General features: G+C 37.0%; 1 protein-coding gene across 34 annotated transcripts in view; it reads left to right on the plus strand.

The window, feature by feature from the left end:
* Positions 1-24,204, plus strand: part of LOC123814288 (sarcolemma associated protein) — a 154,344-nt gene that overhangs the window by 110,498 nt on the left and 19,642 nt on the right. For 33 of the 34 annotated variants that reach the window (XM_045831977.1, XM_045831973.1, XM_045831993.1 and 30 more), the window contains 3 exons: positions 7,021-7,080; positions 13,510-13,590; positions 13,877-13,936. In XM_045831977.1, coding sequence (XP_045687933.1) covers positions 7,021-7,080; positions 13,510-13,590; positions 13,877-13,936 — 201 coding nt within the window. The other variant, XM_045832009.1, reaches the window with a different exon arrangement.

Here is a 24,204-nt window from a genome sequence, read left to right on the forward strand (position 1 = left end):
CTTTCCTTCCACATACAGAGTGAAGGTTATCTCTCTGGAGGCTGGAATGGAGTCTATAGACATGGCTGAGGGTGGTATATGAGGATCTTTTGTTTTCTGTTTTTTAAAGTATACTTTATTGACTATGCTATTACAGTTGTCACATTTTTTACCTACCCTTTATTCCTCTCCACCCTGCACCTACTGCTCCCACTTGCATTCCCCCTTTAGTTCATGTCCATGGGTCGTACATATACGTTCTTTGGCTTCTTCATTTCCTGTACTATTCTTAACCTCCCCCTGTGTATTTTGTACCTACCATTTATGCTTCTTTTAATATATTTTATTGATTATGCTATTACAGTTGTCCCGTTTTCCCCCCTTCATTCCCCTCCACCCTGCACACTCTCTCCCACCCACATTTCCCATACTATTCTTGCCCTCTCCCTGTCTATTTTCTGCCTACCATCTATGCTACTTATTCTCCATACCTTTTCCCCCTCTCCCCTCCCCCCATGCCCCTGTCGCTAACCCTCCATGTGATCTCCATTTCTGTGGTTCCATTCCTGTTCTAGTTGTTTGCTTTGTTTTTGTTTTAGGTGTGGTTGTTAATAATTGTGAGTTTGCTGTCATTTTACTATACAAGTTTTATATCTTCTTTTTCTTAGATCAGTCCCTTTAACATTTCATAAAATAAGGGCTTGGTGATGATGAACTCCTTTAACTTGACCTTATCTGGGAAGCACTTTGTCTCCCCTTCCATTCTAAATGATAGCTTTGCTGGATAGAACAATCTTGGATGTAGGTCCTTGCCTTTCATGACTTGGAATACTTCTTTCCAGACCCTTCTTGCCTGCAAGGTCTCTTGAGAAATCAGCTGACAGTATGATGGGAACTCCTTTGTAGCTTACTGTCTCCTTATCTCTTGCTGCTTCTAGGATTCTCTACTTCATTTTAATCTTGGGTAATGTAATTATGATGTGTCTTGGTGTGTTCCTCCTTGGGCCCAACTTCTTTGGGACTCTCTGAGCTTCCTGGACTTCCTGAGAGTCTATTTCTTTGCCAGATTGGGGAAGTTCTCCTTTATTATTTGTTCAAATAACCTTTCCATTTGTTGCTCTTCCTCTTCTCCTTCTGGTACCCCTATAATTTGGATGTTGGAATGTTTAACAATGTCCTGGAGGTTCCTAAGCCGCTCCTCATTTTTTTGAATTTTTGTTTCTTCATTTTTTTCTGTTTGTTTCTTTCTTCCTTCTGGTCCACTCCAGGGATTTGAGTCCCAGTTTTCTTCCCATCACTATTGGTTCCCTGTGCATTTTCCTTCATTTCACTTAGCGTAGCCTTCATTTTTTCATCTCATTTGTGATGAAATTCAACCAATTCTGTGAGCATCCTGATCACCAGTGCTTTGAACTGTGCATCTGATAGATTCGCTATCTTTTCGTCACTTAGTTGTATTTTTTCTGGAGCTTTGATCTGTTCTTCCATTTGGGCCATTTTTTTGTTTTGTTTTGTTTTGCCGTGCACTTTACATATGAGGGCGTAGCCTTAGGTGTTCACCAGGGCAGGGCAGCCCAGTAACTGGGTTGTGACACTGTATGTGGGGGCGGGGTCTGAGAGGGAACAATGGTGCTTGCTCCATTCTCTGTTGGATTTCAGTCCCTTGCGCCGCTGCCCCCAAGCAAACTGGGCCTTTCTGGTGCTGATTTCCATGTGGGTGGGCTTATGTACGTCCTAGGACCCTGTGGGTCTCTCCAGTGAACTCTCCTGTGAGGCTGGGAGTCTCTCCCTGTGCCTCAACCCCCACAGGTGTCCCCAATCGGTGCCTTGAGGCTTTATTTCCCGGCGCAAGGACCCTGGGTTGCGCAGTCTGTCTCGCTCCCCAGCCTCACTTGGTTTATCTGTGCGAGAATGTGGGATCTCTCGGTCAGCCAGCCACCTTGCACACTGTGCCTGGCTTCACAATCACCACCTCCCTGGGTCTGCCTGTTGCCACCCCACACCCAGGGTCCGCCCACTTCCGTCTTATGGGCCCGGTGCTACTGCTTTTTCTGCCTCCACCCCTCTGCCCAGGTGCCCACCTCCACCCCACCTACCGGTCTGGGCGAATGTGTCTATTTTAACTCCTTAGTTGTCAGACTTCCATACAGTTCCATTTTCTGTCAGTTCTGGTTGTTACTTTGTTTTTAAATTGTTGTTGTCTTTATTTTGGTTATGTGAGGAGGCACTGTGTGTCTACCTATGCCTCTATCTTGGCCAGAAGTCAGTATATGAGCATCTTACTGAAAAGAAAAAAGTGAAAGAATTAAGTGAAAGCCTGTATATTGAATCAGAGTGCTAGTCATCAGGTTTGCACTTCCCAAAAGGAAGGTTAGGGGAGTCTACTCTATGTACATGATCAGACCAAGAGAAAACACTGATACCGAGAGTTGATAGTCTCCTTAACAAAGTGTCGCTGTGTGGCTCAGCAGGTAACAGGCCCTGCTCATACACATAGAACTTTTGTCAGCTTTGTATTGCCTCACCCTAAATGTGATGAGATGGCCAAGATCACTAGACTTGAGGAAATTTTCTGCTGAGAAAGACAGAGATTAAAACAAAGCAAGCAGAAATTATGACTAAGAAAGAAACACAAAAAATATAGGAAGCAAAATAAAACTTGAAATGTGTTTAATTAATTTCTTCAGAAAGATAAAATAGTTCATAAATGCAACTAGAAAAAGATACTATTTTTAAAAAGGAACAGTACAAGTAAAATTCTTGAAAACTAAAACTAGGATACCAGATATATTTAAAATTTAAATCTGTAAAAAAGTTAGAAGAGGAAGTAGAAGAAATAATCCATAAAATATAAAAAAAAGACAAGGTTTTTTTGGTTTAAGAAAAAGTGAGAGAAATTTTAAGAAAATTAGGGAATTAACCCTGGGGATCTAACATCTGACTAATACTTCCGGAGTGTGGGAAAGGAGAAAGTGGAAGAAGAGAAGGAAAAGAGAAGAATTTATTAATGAGTAAAGAACTCCTCAGAATTGAAGCTATGAGCTTCTAAACTGAAAGGATGCAGTGTGTTTTTTTTTCATCCTTTTAAAAAATTTTAAATTTATTTTTTATTTTAATTGTTGTTCAAGTAGTTCTCTGCCTTTTACTCCCATCCCCCTCCCCCCCGCCACTGCCTTGTTTTTGTCCATGTGTCCTTTATACTTGTTCCTATAAACCCTTTCACTTTTCCCCTGAAATTCCCTCCCCTCTCCCCTCTGGTCACTGTCAGCCTGTTCTCTATTTCAGTGTCTTTGGTTATATTTTGTTTGCTTGTTTGTTTTATTGATTGGGTTCCTGTTAAAGGTGAGATCATATGGTATTTGTCTTTCACTACCTGACTTATTTTGCTTAGCATGATTTACAATAGACAAGTGCTGGAAGCAACCTAGGTGCCCATCAGTAAATGAATGGATCAAAAAACTATGGTACATTTACACAATGGAATTCTATGCAGCAGAAAGAAAGAACTCCTACCCTTTGTGACAGCATGGATGGAACACAATGTATTTTAAAAGATCACACACAAACCCAGACAAAAAAATTTACATATTATTCTACTTATGAGATATCCAAAACAGAAATTCATGGAGACTGAAAGCAGATGAGTGATAGCTAGAGCCCTGGAGGGAAGATGGGAAGTAAATTCCTAATGCGTATGTCGTTTTCCTTTTGGGATAATAAAAATGGTTTGGAACTGGATGGAGGTGGTGGTTGTGTAAAATTGTGAGTGTACTAAATGCCACTGAATTATTGACTTTCAAAGATTATTATACATTATGTGCATTGTATCTCAGTTAAAAATATATATATATACTGAGGTTAATGAAATTTAAGAACACCAGGCATAAGAAGATTATGAAAATAGCCAAGAGAAACAAAGGATTTCATATTTATTACTCATCATGAACTAAGCTAAAAAAAATAGCAATAAAGAAACGCTGGAATTGTAATGGCTTAATTAAATAAACATTTATTTTTCACTCATGTTACATGTCTATGGTGAGGAAGAACACTGTTCTCCAAGTTGTTACTCAGGGATCTAGGCTGATGTAGGCTTTATCATTTTATGCTGTTGCCATCTCAACATGTAGTTTCTAGAGTGGGGGAAGAGGAAAGTATAGAAAATTCTGCTCTCAGATACTTTGGCCTTGGGTAGAACCAGTCATGTGGGGTTTCCTCAGTGCTAGGGATTTAGAACATGCAGTCCTCCCAGATGCCCAGAAGGAATAGACAAACCAGGCATTGCTGAACACAAGTCTCTACTGTGCCCGCTGGTGGAACTCACCAGTATTAGACTCACCTAGTTTGAAACTAGAAGACAGTGGAACAGAGCTTTCAAAATTCTGAAGTAAAATTATCTCCTGTAGAAATTTTGTATCTGGTCAAACTATCTGTCAATTGTAAGGATAAAAAAAATAACATTTTCAGGGGAACAAAATAACAAAGCATTTGCTTTCTACATACTCGTTTCAGGAAATTATCCGAGGACATGTTAAACTAAAACAAAGGAATAAAGCAAGGCGAGGAAGATTTGGAATCTGGGATCAGGGTATTTTGCATAGGATCCAGCCCAGGCTGGAGCAGGAAGATTAAAGGGCTAGAGGAACAAGGAAATATAATGTGATAGATTACCTGATATGTTTGACAATATTGAGAGTTTTATGGTTCTATAAGAACATGGGCTGTGTTTGAGATAGATAAGTAAAAAATTAGCAAAACAGCCCTGGTTGGTATGGGCAGTGGATTGAGTGCTGGCCTGCAAAGCAAAGGGTTGCTGGTTCAATTCCCAGTCAGGGCACATGCCTGGGTTGTGGGCTGGGTCCCTGGTGAGAGGTGCACAAGAGGCACCCACACACTGATGTTTTTCTCCCTCTTTTTCTCCCTCCTCTGTGTAAAAGTGAATAAATAAAATCTTTTAAAAAATAAAAAAATAACAAAACAATATAAGGAATTATAAGCCCCCAAAATACTAAATGGCTACATAATAAGAGAAATATCATCATAGAATATTATATGACTGAGATATAAGTAATAGTCATAATACAAAGTGGGGCAAAGGTAGGTTTACAGTTTGTGTGGAAGATAATACAGTAATTAATAACAATACAAGAATAAACTCTGTGTTGTGTGTTTACAAATATAAACCTACTTTTGTACTGCCCTACATAAATATTGATTATAGATGGACAAAGTGTAAATCTTATGAGGATAATAGTAGGACATAAGAGAGCTTAATCATCTGTAAGGTATTGTCAATAAATAATGTCTAAAATGGAAAAATAGATCACAGTACAAGGGAGGACCCAAAAAACCCAGAATTTATTTATTAAAAAATTATGTAGTTCTCACGTGTTTAGATTTCAGTCACCTTCAAAGTACCCTTCATTTAATGTAATAAACCTATCAAGAGGCTTTTTCCAGTGCTGAAAACAGGTTCACCTCTTTCATGTTGGCAAAATGTTTCCCTTCAAGGACTTTTTTCATCCAGGGAAACAAAAAAAAAATGTCTCTTGGGGCAAAATCAGGTGAATAGGGAGGTTGGAGAAAGGGGGTCTTGCCATTTTGGGTCAAAACTGCTGAACACTCAACACAATGTAGGCAGGTGTGCTCATAAATCACTGATCATGAAATGGGCAGACACATTGAAAGAATCTTCAAAAATAATTCACTGAAGCCAAACAGCCTCTCACAACAGTGCCAGCTGGTACACCGATACAGATGGTTTGCTAGAAGATAATTCCAGTTTTGGGGGCCTCCCTTCATAAATTATTTAGAAATATAAATGTAAACGTCAGAACAAATTGCTAAAATTTAAAGGTTTTTGTTTCTAGGAAATGAATTTCAGGAATGGAGTGGAGTGGGAGCTCTTACATTATACATCTTGTAGTACTAGTGCCTTTTAAAATTATCTAAACCTATTACTTTGGCTTTTTTTTAAAGCATCTGAGGCAAACAGTACCACATACTACAAAGAGCTGATATAAAATTTGAAAAGGAGCCATGGGTTTTGTCAAATAGGAAGTTATAGTGATCTTGGAGCAGTTTTGACTGTTGAATTGCAGGTGTAGACCAAGTTGCAGTGGGGTTGAAGAGTGAAAGAATAGAGAAATTCTATCACATAGTGCAAAAGTGTAGGTTGAAGATCAACTGACATACAAGATTAAATAAGGGGGCATGCAGGGTATGAATATTATCCTCTTCAGTGAAAAGAATATGAAAACATGCCAACTGGTATGGCTCTGTTGGGTGTCCACAAACTGAAATGGTTCGATTCCGGCTCGGGACACATCCCTGGGTCGCAGGCAGCTCCTCAGGTCAGGGCGTGCCAGAGGCAAACAGACTGCTGTTTCTCCCGCACATCACTGTTTCCCTTTTTTTCCCCTCCCTTGCCCTCTAAAAATAAATAAAATCTTTTTTAAAAAAGAAAATATGACAAATAAATGATAAAGAAGCTACATTTATATTTACAGAGAATCCCTCATAAAACAAAACAATTTTCTTAAAATAATTAGCTCTTCTAAAATGATTCATCTAACTGAATCATTTGTATAGGCATGCCTGCATATGCATTTCTGCTGAATTGTATCAATAAAGAAATGCAAATTATTGATGTACAGTAATTTGTATTACTTCTTTATTTAAATAAAATATCTTCTCAGAATTTAACTGAATATCCTTGATTTAGAAAGGGTTGCTTTGTTCCGAGTGCTTTTGTAAAGTGTTAGACTGTAAAATAAGGTGAAAACTAATACAGATAAAAGGCAAATGTTCCCCTACCCCCAGATTTCTGCTTTAATCTGATTGCTCTATTATCTAGAGCAACTAGAGAACTCTAGTTAGAGTTCTTTTAGTTCCCCTTCCAGGGTCTAGTTTTTGTTCAAGCCTAGTCATGGGAGTAATGTTATCATCTTTAAATTTGGTCATGGAATGTGCTACACTGCCCCGCTCAGGGAAATGCTACTCAGTTTGGACTTGGATAGTAACGTTTATTTTCTTTGGCAGAGAAGCTGATCGTCGAGGGGCATCTAACCAAAGTGGCAGAAGAAACAAAGCTTTCAAAAGGTTTGTTTTCTATGGGGTTTTTCTCTGGGTTTGACAACTCTTGGATAATGAAGGTTAGTGTATATTTTCAAGGTCATGGTATTTTAACAATCAGTTTCTTTCTTACAGCTCACAAAATGGCAGTGCTGTAATAGTATCATGTAATAATAATAGAAAATAGTTGAGATTCTGTTTTAAGAAGGATATCTTAATTGGAAAGTTTCTTTTTAAAGGGGTGTGTGTGTGTGTGTGTGTGTGTGTTTAAATGCTTAGAATAGGTTTCTTTAGGTATTAAAGATTTGTTGCGATCTCTTTCACTTCCAGCATTATTTTCAGCTTTTATCTCAAATTTTTATTCAAACAGCATGTAAATCTTGTTGGAAAAAAAAACAGGTCAAAAATGTTTGCAATTCTATTTGATGGGATATTGTAACTTTATCATTTCTTTTGATAATATTTTCTTCATTTTTGTCATCTCAAACTGATTTAAACAAAGGTGAACATGTAGAATCTTCTTGTATTTTAAAATGAACAGTCCTATTAATTTCCTGAAGTAGTTTATTTGTTAATTCTCTTCTGTTATGATTGTCAAACTTAGAGAAGAAAAGTGAGTTTTAAAGCATCTTACTGTCAAGTCACTTTTGTGCACGGGGAAATTGGGCAAATTTGATAGGACCTGCTTATTATTCTAGGACTTTTGTCAGAACATGCCAGTGTAAAATCTAAAGCTAGATTCTCATTTTGGTTAATTAAAACAATGAGTGATAAAAGCCTGGAATACTCAATTTTAGCATATTCTTGTTAATGAAAGTAATTAGATCTGTTTGGCTTTTTTGAAATATTTAAAAGGATAGTGTCATTTCTGGTTGCTTCCATTCTGAGTTTTGTACATGGCAGATGCCATATTTGGGGAAAGAATGCATAGAATATGCATCACTAATATTGTTCTGGCAAACAGGCATTGAGTTTCAGAACAGCAAACTATTTTTAGAACATAGGCAATTTATTTCATCTTATTAAAGTGAGATGAGAACAAACTTTAAAATAGCTTTTACTTCACCACCTAAATAACTGGTTTAATAGCCAGCACTTTGAAGTGCAAATAGAGCCTTAGGGAAAAAAATCAGTATCTCTTTAATTAAAGGAAAGTATCTTGATGCTTCTTTTTAATGCATTCTGAATTAGACATATTTGCTTGAAATTATGTGATGTCATTTTTTTTAAAAGTTGTGAGCAATCTTACTGATTTCCTTTTGAAACCTGACTGTAAAATATGTATTGAAGGTTTTAAAGACCATGCCAGCAATTCCACTTCTGGGTTTTTATCCAAAGGAAGAAATTGAACAAATGTGCAAAGTTATTTGTTTTAATGTTGTTTTAAAAGCAAAAAGAGAAAAACATAAAGGTGTTTATAAATAAATTACAGCAAGTAAGTCCATACAAGAGAATAGAATACACTCTTTAAGAATAATAATACGGATACAAGTTGTTGGGTTTTTTTTTTTATTATTGATTTGTGAGAGAGAGAGAGACAGAGAGGGAGAGAAACAGATTTGTTCTTCTACTTACCTGTGCTTTCATTGGTTGATTCTTGTATGTGCCCTGACTGGGAACTGAACCTGTCACCTGGCTTATCAGGATGCCCCTCTAACCACCTGAGCTACCCAGCCGGACCCAGATACAAGTTTTATATACCCAGAGATTTTTCTGTCAGCAGCCAGCATTTTACTAGTACTTCTCACAGTTATCATGCAGAGGTAATACCTGCAACAAACCAGATGACTGAAATGAGTTACATTTTAAATATTTTATATCTGGCTATAATGTATTTTCTTTTGGATCTGGCTCAATTGTCTTATTTTTATTTCACTGGTGATGTTTTTGGGGGAATTTTCTTTTCTGCATTGAAAGTGTTAGTTGCTAAAAATTACCAATTATCAGCTGTACAATCTTAGTATTTTCTTCAGATGCTGTAATCATAGGTTGCATATGCTTTCTATTTAAGCCCTCACTCAACTTGCAATTATTGTATGTTTACAATTGCTTTAGGGGTGAAAGTAATAAGAATATGAATAGGTAAGACAGCTGGATTCATCTTCAAGTTCTACCACTAACTATATGCTATCAGGCAACTTACTTTAGCTCTTTAAACTTCAGTTTCCTCATTTGTAAAATGAGAGTTACAATAGGTAACTTATAGGGTTTTTTGGGAATTTAATGAAATAATGCTTATAAAGCAGGAAACACCATTTTGGTGTCCACATAAATGTTCATTCTCCTTTCCCTCCTTGACCTTTAACCTTGCTCTCTTTCCAAGTACTGGTTCTAGTGGTATACAAAGTGGTATGTGGCCCCATATGTTTGTTTTGCCCATCCATCATTATGTCTACTCAAAGATACAGTGAAAATAGTCACCTCGTTGTAGACCTCCCAGTTTGGGAATAGTTTTGGTATTGATATTGGTAGCTATTCTCCCATTGTCTTCTGTGTACTTTTGTTATGTACCTTCATGTGTAAATACTGCAGAGAAAATAAACTAGAAGTTCTTTTTATACCAGAAAACAGGGTGCTGCTTCATAGCTGAAGAGTTTTTGAAAAGAAGAGGTTTTGAAAAGAAGTATATACTTTATCAGTCATTTGTTGTGTCCTGTGCTTCATTCTTAAATAGATCTAGTTTGCCTATATCAGGACATAAATATGATGGACCATGAGTTCACTAGCTAAAACCTTGTTTTTTTACTTACAGTAGATTTGTACCTTCGATCATCCTTTTTTTTTTAAGCACCTACTGTGGACTGTGCACTGTTCTATGCAATGGTGAGGATGGGGTGTTGCAGTTATATAGCAGTTAACAAAACAGACAAAAAGCCCTGCCTTTGTGGAGCTTAGATTCTAGTAAGGCCTTAGTGAAAGATTTGGTCCAACTTTTAAGGCAATTTTACCTTCCTGGTTAATGCTCTACATATAAAATAAAAGTTCCAAGCTAGAGAAATACTTTTGAAAATATATCCCCCTTGGTTTTACCTCATTATCTTGATCAAAGAATTGCCAAGAATATCAAAATAAAAAGCAAGTCATTTTGTTCTTTTCCTTTCTATTCTCCCAGAGTGGTTCCTTTTCTTTCTATATATAGAGAGAGATTGGATGTATTAGTTTTATTGGAGATTATAACTGTGTGTTCAAAACTACAGCATTCAGAAATGTCTGATTACAGCACTCTGTGAATGCACAGGAACAGATGGGATGCTCTTGGGCTTCCATGGTCAGTGACTTTACTTCTAATCCAAGTTCTTCGTCTCTAAGACCTTTGACAAGAAATGTCAGTGAGAAAAGCAACAAAGGCTTTTTGTAATCCATCATCCATTTCACAAGTTAAGCCAGAAATTCTAGGGGTGTTCTTATATGTAATAGCCATAACAAGTTGTATTTTAATATTATATGGATATTTTGACAAGTAATAATTTTAAATAGGTTTCTGATTGCTTTCAAAATGGAAAATATGTCTTGATTTAATTGTTTATAAAACAGTATTCACTATAATTTTTCAAACAATTTATGCTATGTAAAGTTAGAAAGTAAATGTCCACCATGTCCCCATTTCCAGAAGTAACCATTGTTTTCTCTGTTTTAGATCCTTCTACACTTGCATAAATATATATAACAAAACTTCATAGCTAAATATATAGCTATTTTCAGTCTAAATGGGGTCATATTATGCATACTGTTGTTTAACAGACTTTATTGTTACTTAATAGTACTCAATATATTTTTTTATCATTTTTTTAATAGTTGTTCAAATACATTTGTCTCCATTTTCCCACCACCATGTTACCCCACCCCACCCTTCATCCTTCTCCCCTTTGGCTTTGTCTGGGTCCTTTATACTTGTTCTTTGACGACCTTTTCCCTTCTTTCCCTGTTATCTCTCTCCCTGCTCCCCTCTGGTCACTGTCAGTTTGTTCTTTATTTCAGTGTCTCTGGTTATATTTTGCTTGCTTGTTTGTTTTGTTGATTAGGGCCACTTAAAGTTGAGACCATATGGTATTTGCCTTTCACCACCTGTCTTACTTCACTTAGCATAATGCTCTCCAGTTCTGTCCATGCTGTCACGAAGGGTAGGAGCTCCTTCTTTCTTTCTGCTGCATAGTATTCCATTGTGTAAATGTACCACAGTTTTTTGATCCACTCATTTACTGATGGGCATTTAGGTTGCTTCCAGCACTTGGCTATTGTAAATTGTGCCACTATGAACATTGAGGTGCATAGGTTCTGTTGAATTAGTGTTTCAGAATTCTTAGGGTATAATCCCAGCAGTGGAATTGCTGTGTCAAAAGGCAGTTCCATTTTAGTTTCATGAGGAAATTCCATACTGTTTTCCACAGTGGCTGCACCAGTCTGCATTCCCACCAACAGTGTACTAGGGTTCCCTTTTCTCCACAACCTTGCCAGCACTTGCTGTTTGTTGCTTTGTTTATGATGGCCATTCTGACCAGTGTGAAGTGCTATCTCATTGTGGTTTTAATTTGCATCTTTCTGATGGCTAGTGATACTGAGCATTCTTTCATATGTCTCTGGGCCCTCTGTATGTCCTCCTTGAAGAAGTGTCTGTTCGGGTACTTTGTCCATTTTTCAATTGGGTTGTCTGTCTTTCTGGTGTGGAGCCAAATGAGTTCTTTATATATTTTGGAGATCAAACCCTTCTCCGAGATGTCATTGGCAATATACTTTTGCATACAGTTGGTTCCCTTTTCATTTTACTGATGTTTTCTTTACCTGTGCAGAAGCTTTTTATTTTGATGAGGTCCCATTTCTTTATTCTTTCCTTTATGTCCCTCGCTCTAGGGGACATATCAGTGAAAGTATTGCTGCGTGGAATATCTGAAATTTTCCTGCCTATGTTCTCCTCTAGGACTTTTATGGTATCACGACTTTTATCCATCTTGAGTTTATTGTAGTGTATGGTGTAAGTTGGTGATCGAGTTTTATTTTTTTGCATGTAGCTGTCCAGATCTCCTAACACCATTTGTTGAAGAGGCTATTTTTACTCCATTATATGCTTCTGCCCCCTTTGTCGAATATTAATTGACCATAGAGACTTGGGTTTATTTCTGTACTCAATATATTTTGAATATTTTCCATTTCATCATGAGTAATGCTTCTGTGAACATGTTTATAGGTACTATGGTACTATATGTAGACTATTATCAACTTTGAAAAAGTTCTAGAAGTGGATATGCACATTTAAGTTTTGATACATGTCACCACAAACACTACAGTCAAATATATATAACATCATAAAAATAATCATATGCTTAGTGAATTTTTAACTCCCTAAGAAAGTAAGATATATATACATATATACACACAAACACAGAATGATATGAAATAGAACATGATTAATTCCAAAAACATATGACACAGAGAAGATGCAATAAAAGGAGCAGCATGCTGGAAATATAAAGACCTTTTTAGAGGTGATGGGGACTTAAGCTGTATCTTATAGAATGAACAAGCCAAGTAGAGAGAATGGTCATTGAGTTTACAGAAATTCAACTTAAGCAAAGAATGCAGGTCATAATTAGCTGACATGGTTTGGCCCTGTAAAGAGGCTGGCTTGACTGAAATAGAGCTCCTGTGGGAATTAATGCAGGGACCAGATTATATCTAATTTTCCAGTGTAGTTATTACAGAAAAATAATCATCTCTGGAAATGCTATCCAAATGCTATACTGTAGTATACACGGGTGTGCCATTTCAGACAAGAATCTAGGGCCTAATTAATTGCTATTCATCTGTAATTAATTGTTGAAGTTGCAGTTAGGGTTTCTGAGAGCACTTCGTTGAAAACTATACCTACAATGTCTTCATTGGATCAGGCAGCACACTACATGCAAATACAAAATTTTTTTAAAAGTTTTTTTTTCAGTGTGGTTTAGGTACAATTATATTTTCTTTAGATATAAAAGGCTACTTTATTATTTTAAATGTTACTTTTATCACAAGTAATTATTATTTTATTTGTTTTGTTGTGAGTATAAATATTACTAAGACAACCTAAGTAGTGTTTTTATATAATAGAGCCATTTCGTTTCATATTCATACAATGTCCACATTGTCCAGGGAATTTTGCTGTATTTGTTGCAGTTCTCCGAATACTTTTGCAAAGCTTGCTTCATTTTTGCTTCCAGTTGGCCAGTGGACAGCCTTGAACAAAAGCCTCAGCTCTCTGCACAGCAGACATGATCCACATTATAATTTAATATGAACTACGTGTAATAACCAGCATTCCATTTTGGACTAGAGTGGTGAAGAAGTAAGAGATTCAGTGACCTCAGTTAATTTTAAAAGTATTTTGCATACAGTAGATTTAGAGCACGCATAGCCTGAAGCTTTTATTGATAGAAGCTATTTAATTATAATGAGATTCTACTTTTATTTTTTTCTTGGTAGAAAACCAGGCAAGAGCAAAGGATTCTGATTTATCAGATACTCTGAGTCCAAGCAAGGAAAAAAGTAGCGACGACACTACAGGTGAGCTTTAACCTAATGTTTACTAATCTGCAGGTGTTATTGTTACCAAGCAGTTTAGATATGCAGGTTAATGTGGGTGGATTTCAAAGTTGGTGTTTAAAGTAAAAGCAATGCTTCCATTTAGTCATTTTTTTGAATCTTAGCTATACTGATAAATCTATCCAACAGTTGTATAAATTTCAACTGTTCAAATACAATAGAAATATAAATTTCATTTATTTATTTTGATAGTGTCAGCTTGCTAGAGATGACTACTATTTTTAATTATCTTTTATTCCCCCTGTAGATGCCCAAATGGATGAGCAAGACCTAAATGAACCACTTGCTAAAGTATCCCTATTAAAAGGTACTTTAACATGTTTTTAAGACATTTTAAAGCAAGTCATCGGGTTTATTTACCCTTTGCCACAAAATCAGTTCCCTGTATAATGTGAAGTTTTAAGTTTTAGTTAAAAGATTAAGATAGGCTCTGGAATGTAGCAGGAACTAAAATTTAAAATGTTGGTGTTGGTGCCAGTACTTCAAACAAAAATATTTAAATTTTAAAGTAATTTATATCAGTCTGTGTTATGAAGGGCAAAACAGGAAGTGGTAGAATATGAAATGCAGCTATGGTTTTTTCTGCTGACTTTGATGTCTCCGATAGAAACTCATTACCATTTTTAACATAAATTAGCAAAGGTGAAAACATTAACTTTCTTGGAAAAAACTACCAGTTTCTTCTGTTATATATGATAGCAGTTGTAAATTTCTGGTCTTCTCTTCCCCAATAAAGATACCAGGTTCTTAGAACGGTCTTCTAGAAATTTTGGTTGGGACTAAAACAAGCAGTGCATGTAATAAATCCTTTTACTGTCTCACTTCTAAATAAGAAGTACATTTATTTATTTTTTTAAAGTATATTTTATTGATTATGCTATTATGCTTATCCAGAGTTTTCCCCCTTTGTCCCCTCCATCCAGTACCCGCCTTCCCTCCAGCAATTCCCACCTTAGTTCATGTCCATGGGTCATGCATATAAGTTCTTCGGCTTCCCCATTTCCTGGACTATTCTTAACCTCCCCCTGTCTATTTTGTACCTACCAATTATGCTTCCCTCTTCTCCTTACCCACTCCAAATCATCTCTATATCTATGATTCTGTTCCTGTTCTTGTTGTTTGCTTAGTTTGTTTTTGTTTTTATTTTTTAGATTCAGTTGTTGATAGTTGTGAGCTTGTTGTCATTTTAATGTTGGTAGATTTGATCTTTTTCTTAAATAAGTCACTTTAACATATTACATAATAGGGACTTGGTAATGTTGAATTCCTGTAGCTTTACCTTGTCTGGGAAGCACTTTTCCTCCCCTTCAATTCTAAAGGATAGCTTTGCTGGATAGAATAATCTTGATTGTAGGTTCTTACTTTTCATAACTTTGAATACTTCTTGCCAGTCCCTTCTTGTCTGCAAGGTATCTTTTGAGAAATCAAGCTGATAGTCTTATGGAAACTCCTTTGTAGGTAACTGTCTCCTTTTCTCTTGCTGCTTTTAAGATTCTGTCTTTATCTTTAACCTTTGGCATTTTAATTATGATATGCATTGGTGTGGTCCTCTTTGGGTCCAACTTGTTTGGGACTCTCTATGCTTCCTGGACTTGTATGTCTGTTTCCTTTGCCAAATTAAGGAAGTTTTCCTTCATTATTTTTTCAAACAAGTTTTCAATTTCTCACTTTTCTTCTTTACTTTCTGGTATCCCCATGATTCAGATGTTGGCCCTTTTGGAGCTATCCCAGAGTCGTCTTTTTCTCTCCTCATTTTTTTGAATTCCTGTTTCTTCATTCTGTTCTGGTTCATGGTTTATTTCTTCCTTATGTTCCAAACTTGGTTTGAACCCCAGCTTCCTTCTCTTCACTATTGGTTCCTTGTGGATTTTTCTTTATTTCACTTAGTGTAACTTTCATATGTTCCCTTATGCTTTTACCATACTCAATGAGATCTCTGAGCACTCTTATCCCCAGTGTTTTAAATTCTGCATCTGATAGGTTGGCTATCTCCATTTCATTTAGTTCTTTTTCTGGGGTTTTGTTCTGTTCTTTCATTTGAGCCATTTTTCTTTGTCTCTTCAATTTGGCAGCCTCCCTGCATTTGTTTCTGTGTATTAGGTAGAGCTGCTTTGATTCCACATCTTGGCACATCTGTACATTGTATGGGGTGAAGCCTTAGGTAATTGCCAGGATGGGACAACCTGCTGTATTGCTTTGTTGCTCTGTATGTGGGGGTGGAACTGGAGGGGGGACAATGCTAGCGCCTGGCTGCTGGAGGCTTACTCAATACTCACCCCATTTCCAGTTACTCACCCACTTCCTGTGTGAGACTGGTGACTCTCTAGCTGTTGCCCTGGTGGTGATTCCCGGAGTGGGTGGGTTTGCGTGCATTCTAGGACCATGTGGCCCTTTAAATGGACTCTCCTGAGAGACTGGCAGTTTCTTCTACCGTCCCAAACCCCACTGGTTTTTACAGCCAGAAGTCATGAGGCTTTATTTTCTCGGTACTAGAACCCTGGGCTGCGCAGTCTGGCCTGGGGCTAGGATCACTCACTCCCCGGGTGTCTCTCCCAATTTTTATCCACCACACGTGACTATGGAACCACCCATTCAACCAGCCATCGCTGCATCACCTGCAGCCACACTACATCCTCTCTGCCCTGCCTCCCTGTCTCTGCCCTCCTACTCATCTGGATTAATATGACTTCTTTAAATCCTTGGTTTTCACACCTCATACAGTTCAATTTTCTGGTAGTTCTGGGTATTTTTTGTTTTGAGGTTGGCTGTGATCCTTCTTATGGTTGTGCGAGGAGGCAAACTGTATCTACCTATACCTCTATATCTTGACTGGAAGTCCAGAAATACATTTATTTCTTCATAATTACTTCTTAAAAATTAAATGGGTAGGAAATAAATCAGCATTTATAGAATTGTTTTTAAAATAATGTGCCTTAGGTTGGATTATTTATAAATCTGTGGTTATCAGCATTTAGAGTCTCTTATATTGCCTATTCTACACAAGAAAAGCTGGCATGGAAGTTCCAGTTGGTTAAACATGTTGATAGCAATGGACTAACACAAGGCAATTCTTTGAAATCAGCAGCAAAAGCAGCCTGTGGTAGTTTCTCTATGTAGAAATATTTATGCTTCTCACTGGGCTATTATGGGATCTCCCAGTCTGGACCCTGAGTTTTGGATTATATAAGGAAGCCTTAGTTTCACCCTGCATGACCTTTCTGCTGGCCTAGTTGTGCAATGATGGGGATTAAGGGTGATTAACAAAGAGATTACCTCTACAGTTACTTAGTCTGGGCATCCTGACCTTTTTTCTTTCCCATGGATACTGAAGCTCACAGGCCTCTTTGAGCTACCATCGGCTGAATTCCATTAACAAGGGAAGCCCAGAGGATTAGTGGCCCAGGCAACAAATTGCCAACTTGTTTTAAGTGTCAGCATAGTTTCCAACACTCCTCTCAGGTGACCTTTTGTGTTGATAAGGCATGCTTTTTTCCCTAGTGTTGTAATAATAAACCTAAGGTAATTTTTATATAGTCTAGAAATCTTACATTGGAGCATTTTTTATTCTTTGCAGAAATGCAATACTGTTATTATATAAAAAGTTACTAACTGAAAACATGTCAGAGCCCCTCGGCCTTTGTGAGAACATAGAGGGGAGGCGAATGAGTAATGAAAATCTGTCATACAAAAGTAGCTGTTTTTAATGGTCTTATTTACTATTGAAATCTGCCAGAAATCTTTTTAGCAGTCAAGTTCAAATTGATTTATAAGTAGCATTTATGACTGTGTTAATTATATTCAACTGTTATTAGTGCTTATGTAATTTTATGTCAGTCTTTTCTAAATTTTATTTTTATCCTATTGCCTACCACAATGCCATTTGTTCAGTAAAACTCAGATATTTATTGAATGAATTAACAACAGACCTCTTAAATCAAAGTTGTAAAACCAAGAACATTGGAAAGTAACACTCTAGCCAAGGAGCTAAGAGTCAAGCAGCTCTTGGCTCAATCTTAGCTTTGCCATTTATTTGTAATATGTCCTTGGGCAAATTGCTTAACCCTCTGTACTTCACTTTTTCTTTATTTGTCAAGCTGGGAAAAACAGATTTCATAGAATTATGCAAGGATTAGACTAAATAATACATTTACCATGTGTTGCAAATATAACATGTTTAGCACCATAATGAAGACACTGAGAGTAATGATGATGGTGATGATAAAAGCAGACCTGTCTGTTAAAAAGTAACTTTTCATTAATTGAATAAGATTGTTAGGTTTAAAAAAATATTTTTTACTTTATATTTTAGGGGAAAGCAGTTGGTGGTGGTGGATCTTTTCCAATTAATAGGGAGCGCCCATCTAGTTGCTAGATGGGATGTGGCACAAGTCATAAATCACTTAATAAAGCCAATTAGATCTTCAATAAAATTAATAATAATAATTAATAATAATAATAATAATGTGTTTGTTACTTTGCCACACGTCAGGGAAGGTTTTCTTTAAATCCTTGAGTACCACAGGCAGGCCAAGTCATATTTGTACAAGTGCCCATAAAAGGGAGAGAAAGAGACTGAGAATGCAAGGTGCCTGTGGAAGGAGGATGGGTGTACGAATGCTGCTAATAATTGCTTAGGATGCCATTGGTGAAGATGGGTCAGAATTCCTTACTTACTGTAAGGTAACAAAAACAAAAACGTAACCCCCAAAGGTTTCTTGCTTTGCTATATGATTGCCAGTTTTTTATTAATGAAGTAGTATCTTTATCCATACCTATTCAAAGATTTTGCAGCTTGATTTTAAGAACAGACTGTTAAGTCACTGATTAGATGTAAAGAAAAATCAGCCAGTTTAGAGGCAGGCATATTTTAGAAGTATCTCCAAGAAAGAATTACCATGGACCTTAACAGTTGTTTAATCCATTGTTTTTTTTTTCTTTTGTAAGAGTTGTATAAATTCTTAAAATAATGTATTCACTGCCACTTATTAGAAACATTTGGGTTATGCTTGAATATGTGTGGTTGTGCTTTGTAATCTGTATAAACTCAGTAGGCTAGCCAATTTCTTTTTTCTTAAATGAAGAGTAAATTATTAGACCACAGTGTTAACCTTTAGAACTGGAGAAAGAATCTACACTTAAGTAGTCCCTTTATTTTCTTCATTGAAACCCTATGGCTGAATTCTTGAACTATTATATTCAAATTTTATTTTTTTCTTTTTAAAAGCTAGCCAATCTTTACTTAGAATTATAGCGTGCTACCTTCCTGTTAGTCATCTAGGATTAAGAAAATCACCTAAAATAGATTAAACATTCACCAGGAGATATAAATAAATGGATAACAATAGTACCTTTTCTAAAATAGTAATCGTTTTCAACCAATTTATGCCACTTTTGAAAGAGAAATAAAGATGTGGCTTGAACCACACATTTTTATATGCTTGAAATCATTTCCCCCAAAAAACAATAAAATGAAAACTGGAATTCAGTTCAAGTATTATCGAATGCAGGTTTGCTGTATTTAGAGAACTGTGCCAGGGCCTCTCATAGTTTCAAAGTCTGATAAGACTGTCCTTGGAGTTTGAGGAGTTTCTAGTCAAATAGTGATAGAAAAGTTAAAATGATAAGCTGCTTCTTGGTGGATGTTGCCATTAGGAGTCAAAGAAAGGAGAAAGAATGTTCATATTTTTTAAATTCTTTTTGTTTATTTTGGAAGATGGGGAAGGAAGGCAGTTTGAGCTTAATGGAAGAAGTATCATTTCAGATGACCCTGAAAGTGTATCATACCATATATAACGCATTCAATAATAAAAAATAAAAAATAAAAAACTGAACCTGAATCTGGTCAACTTGCAGGACATATAAAGAACTAGGGCCATATTCTAAATGATGTGGTGAAGCTACAGAGGCAAAATCAGAATGTGGAAAATTCTGTAGGTCAGTGAACCAATTTCTTCAAGTAAATTACAAGGTTTGAGGAGGAAAAGGAAAGAGGAATGGGGGATACTATAAATTAAAATTAAAAGAGATTTAAGAGATGTGGCAACTGCCCTGGCCAATGTGACTCAGATGGTTGGAGCATTGTCCCGCAAACCAAAAAGTCGTGATTTTGATTCCTGGTCAGGACACATGCCAGGGTTGCAGGTTCGGGGTGTGTGCAGGAGGCAACGAATTCATGTTTCCCTCTCACATCAATGATTCTCTCACTCTATTTCTCCCTCCTTTCCCCTCTCTCTAAAATCAATAAAAGAAGAACATTATAAAAAATAGATGCGTCAACTAAATGCAATGTGTGAACTTTGTTTGGATCTCATTCAAGCAATAAACTGCAAAAGAAATTTGAGACAAATGAGGAAGTTTTTAATACCAAATGGATGCTTGATGTTAAGGGATTACTACTTTCAATGTGATAATAGTATTATAGTTATTTTTTGTTTATTGACTTTTGAAGAATTTATTGATATCGGTATAGTTTTAAGTGGCTAGCATTATAAGAAGAGAAATTTGAGATATCTTCTCAAAGGAAATATTAAAAACTACAAGCTTGACCTGGCTGGTATAGCCTAGTTGGTTGGAGCATTGTTGCGTAGACCAGAAGGTTGCAGGATCTATTCCAGTCAAGGCACATACCTAGGTTGTGAGTTCAGTCCTCAGTCAGGGCACGTACAAGAAGCAATTGAATGATGTTTCTTGCACTGATGTTCTCTCTTCTCTCTCCCTTCCCCTTTCTCTAAGATCAATAAGCATATCCTCAGGTGAGAATTAAAAAGAATTAAAATTACATGCTAAATAATATGGTTTGCATTTGACAAGCACAGTATAATTGAAGTTTGTTCACATAATCATTTGAGTGTCTCTCCTTTGGTAATCTTCTGGAATCCATAGGCCTGAAAAGCAGAATATGAAAGACAAATGAAAGTCAAATGCAATTCCAGCACTTGAACCTGAGTGACTGAAAAGATGGTGGTGTTATTAAAAGAAGTGTTTATTTCTGGAAGAAGAAGTATCCTGGTGAGAAAGTGATGGTTTTAGTCTGGCACATGTTGAGCAGTAAAGGTGACCATTGGCTCTGGTTTGCTTGCTGTGCCAGCATAATTGTGAAAAGTACTCCTTTTCATATTTAAAGGTCTTCTTGTTTCATATTTTCTCCCTGGGAACTAGAAAAGATCTTAGAAGTACAACAGAAACTAGGACAAGAATGTCACTGTCATTTATTTCTGAGACATTTATTGACCTAAGAGATACAGAGATAAGGCACATGCAGAGCCTACAGTCATAAGGAAGATAGTGTTGATAATGTTTTAAATAGGTGTGCTGGAAACCTTGGAGAGCACAGCTAACCATGTTTGGGGAATTCTCTGCATAGTGGTGGGCCATAGTACCAAGGAGAAATTATAGGGAAAGAAGAAAACAACGGGGAGGACAAAGGAGCCGATAAAAGATCCAATTGTCAGGAAAGAACCTAGCTGGTCAAAATGAATGGCAAAGAGAGAGAATCAGCAATAAGAGGCTGCTGCCTAGACCATCTCATATGACTGCACATACTCACAATGGAAAAAAGGTCTTTGTGCATTGTAAATACTGTTCTCATCAACCAAGCCTGCAACTACCAGACCTTCCAAAGAGAGGAGTGCTGATAGTCAAAAAAGGATACACCCACCTGGCCAGCTGCCTCAAGATCACTTCTATCAGTGGATGAGCTAACAGCTGTTGTGGCTACATTAGCCTTCAGCAAACTTGCAAAATACAACTCAGGAGAAAATGCTTTGATTGGCCCTTTACCAGGTGGTTCACAGCAGCTCAGCCGTGTTTAGAGCAAAGGGCACAGTTTAAGTTAAATCTCCAGTCACTCTTCTGAAGATATAGTGACAGCAAATTTAACTTAGGATATTATGTAGGTATTGTATGTGCCAGGGCTGGTTCATTTAGTGAGTTCTTGTGTGGTGTGGATCTCTTTACAGAATGTATACTTAGTCTGAGAAGAGCTAGCCCCTGGCCCATACAATACACCTGGTAATTCTAAATATGAACCATTTGTGTTAAAGGGAAGGTAGATTCTGTTGCTCTTTCCACACCATCATAGCTCCTAAATTTTTTTTATTTCTGTTTGACATGCATATCTAAATAAAATGCATTTGGCTCAGGAAGAGTTTCATTTCTCTTTTGAACACTTTCCACTGATACTCATCACAAAGCTTCTCCCAAGCCTGTGAAATAGATTAATACAAAAAGTCTCTTTCCATGACAGAAGTAAGGCACCATGAGAGTGGACACAAGCCACAATAAGCTAATAATGCATTTTTCTGCACAGCCACATGAAATGCAATGAGCTCTTGATCAACTTTAGCAGAAAAAGATTTGCTCATTCATTTTTGGCAAAAAAAAATTTGGCACTTGATTTTCTGAAAAGAGGACCTACACACTAACTAGTTGACTAGTTTAGATATAGTTATTTGTGTTTATATTAAACTAAATTTGTAAATATTTGGGGTGAATATCTCTACTTCTATGATTAAATGCAACGTAGAATTTATATATTTACTTGGTACATAGCATCTTATTTAGCCTAATTAACATGCTGGTCCTGACTTCTGGGCCAAGATGGAGGTGTAGGTAAATACACTTTGCCTCCTCACACAACCAAAAGAAAGACACCGACAAATTTAAAAACGAAATAACCAGACCTGCTAGAAAATCGAACTATATAGAAGTTTGACAAACAAGGAGTTAAAGAGGAAACATTCATCCAGACTGGTAGGAGGGGTGGAGAAGACTCGCAGCAAGGTGGCAGCTGGCAGAGCTGGTAGTCCCACATTTGCATTCAGATAAACTGGGAGGAACAACTGGGGAGTAAAACAGACCATGCAACCTAGGGTTCCAGCACAGGGAAATGAAGCCTTAAAACCTCTGAGTGAAAAAACCTGTGGGGGTTGACGTGTCAGGAAAAACTCCCCACCTCACAGGAGAATTTGTTGGAGAGACCCACAGGATCCTAGAATGTATACAAACCTACCCACTTGGGAATCAGCACCAGAAGGGCCCAGTTTGCTTGTGGGTAGCAGAGGATGTAACTGAAAGCCATCAAGAGCCAAGCAAGCGGCATTGTTCCCTCTCAGACCCCTCTCCCATATATAGCACCACAATGCAGGGATTTGGGTTGCCCCACCCTAGGGAATATCTTAGGCCCCACCCCTAACTACATAACAGGTGTGCTGAGACAAAAAAAATATGGCCCAAATAAAGAACAGATCAAAGCTTCAGGAAAAAATACAACTAAGCAGTGAAGAGATAGCCTACCAGATGACTTCAAAACATTGGTAATCAGGATGCTCACAGAAATGGTTGAGTATGGTTGCAAAATAGAGGAAAAACTGAAGGCTATGAAAAGTCAAATAAAGGAAAATGTACAGGGAACCAACAGTAAAGGGAAAGAAACCAGGACTCAAATCAATTAGTTTGGAGCACACTGAACAAATAAACATTCAACTGGAACAGAATGAAGAAACAAGAATTCAAAAAAAAAATGAGAGGTTTAGGAACCTCGAGGACAACTTTAAACATTCCAACATCTTAATCATAGGCGTGCCAGAAAGAGAAATGGAAAACTTATTTGAAAACATAATTAAGGAAAACTTCCCCAGTCTGGCAAAGGAAATAGACTTCCAGGAAGTCCAGGAAACTCAGAGTCCCAAAAAAGTTGGGACCCAAGGAAGCACACTCCAAGGCACATCATCATTACATTACCCAATATGAAAGATAGGAGAGAGTTAAAAACAGCAAGAGAAAAGGAAACAGTTACCTACCTACAAAGGAGTTACCATTAGACTATCAGCTGATTTCTCAAAAGAAAAGAAATCTTGCAGACAAGAAGGGGCTGGCAAGAAGTATTCAGTCATGAAAGGCAAGGACCTACACCCAAGATTGCTCTATCCAGCAAAGCTATCATTTAGAATTGAAGGGCAGATAAAGTGCTTTCTAGATAAGGTCAAGTTAAAGGAGATCATCATCATTAAGCTCTTATCATATGAAATGTTAAAGGGATGTATCTAAGAAAAAGAAGATAATCAAAAATATGAACAGTAAAATGAGAACAAGCTCACAACTATCAACAACCATACCTAAAACAAAACAAAACAAAAAAAAACCTAAGCAAACAACTAGAATAAGAACAGATCCACAGAAATAGAGATTACGTGGAGGGTCATCAGTAAGGAGGGGTAGAGGGACGGGGGACAATGGGGGGAAAGGTACAGGGAATAAGAAGCATAAATGGTAGGTACAAAATAGAGGAAAGTTAAGAATAGTATAGGAAATGGAGAACCCAAAGAACTTATATATATGAACCATGGATGTGAACTAAGGTGGGGGGAATGATGGGGGAGAGAAGGCCCTAAGAAAGGGGTACAGGGCAGAGGGGAATAAAGGGTAGAAAAAAGTGAGATAACTGTAATAGGATAATCAATAAAATATATTTTAAAAAATAGTAAAATGCTGGTCCTTTTCATTATGTGGTACAGAGAACTAATTTGCTTGATCCTTGTGTTAGTAGAACTCATTGTCTAAATTGAATTTATCTCC

This window comes from Phyllostomus hastatus, unplaced genomic scaffold, assembly GCF_019186645.2.
Source record: "Phyllostomus hastatus isolate PE091 unplaced genomic scaffold, TTU_PhHast_1.1 phas_contig_16, whole genome shotgun sequence".
Classification (NCBI taxonomy): Eukaryota; Metazoa; Chordata; class Mammalia; order Chiroptera; family Phyllostomidae; genus Phyllostomus; species Phyllostomus hastatus.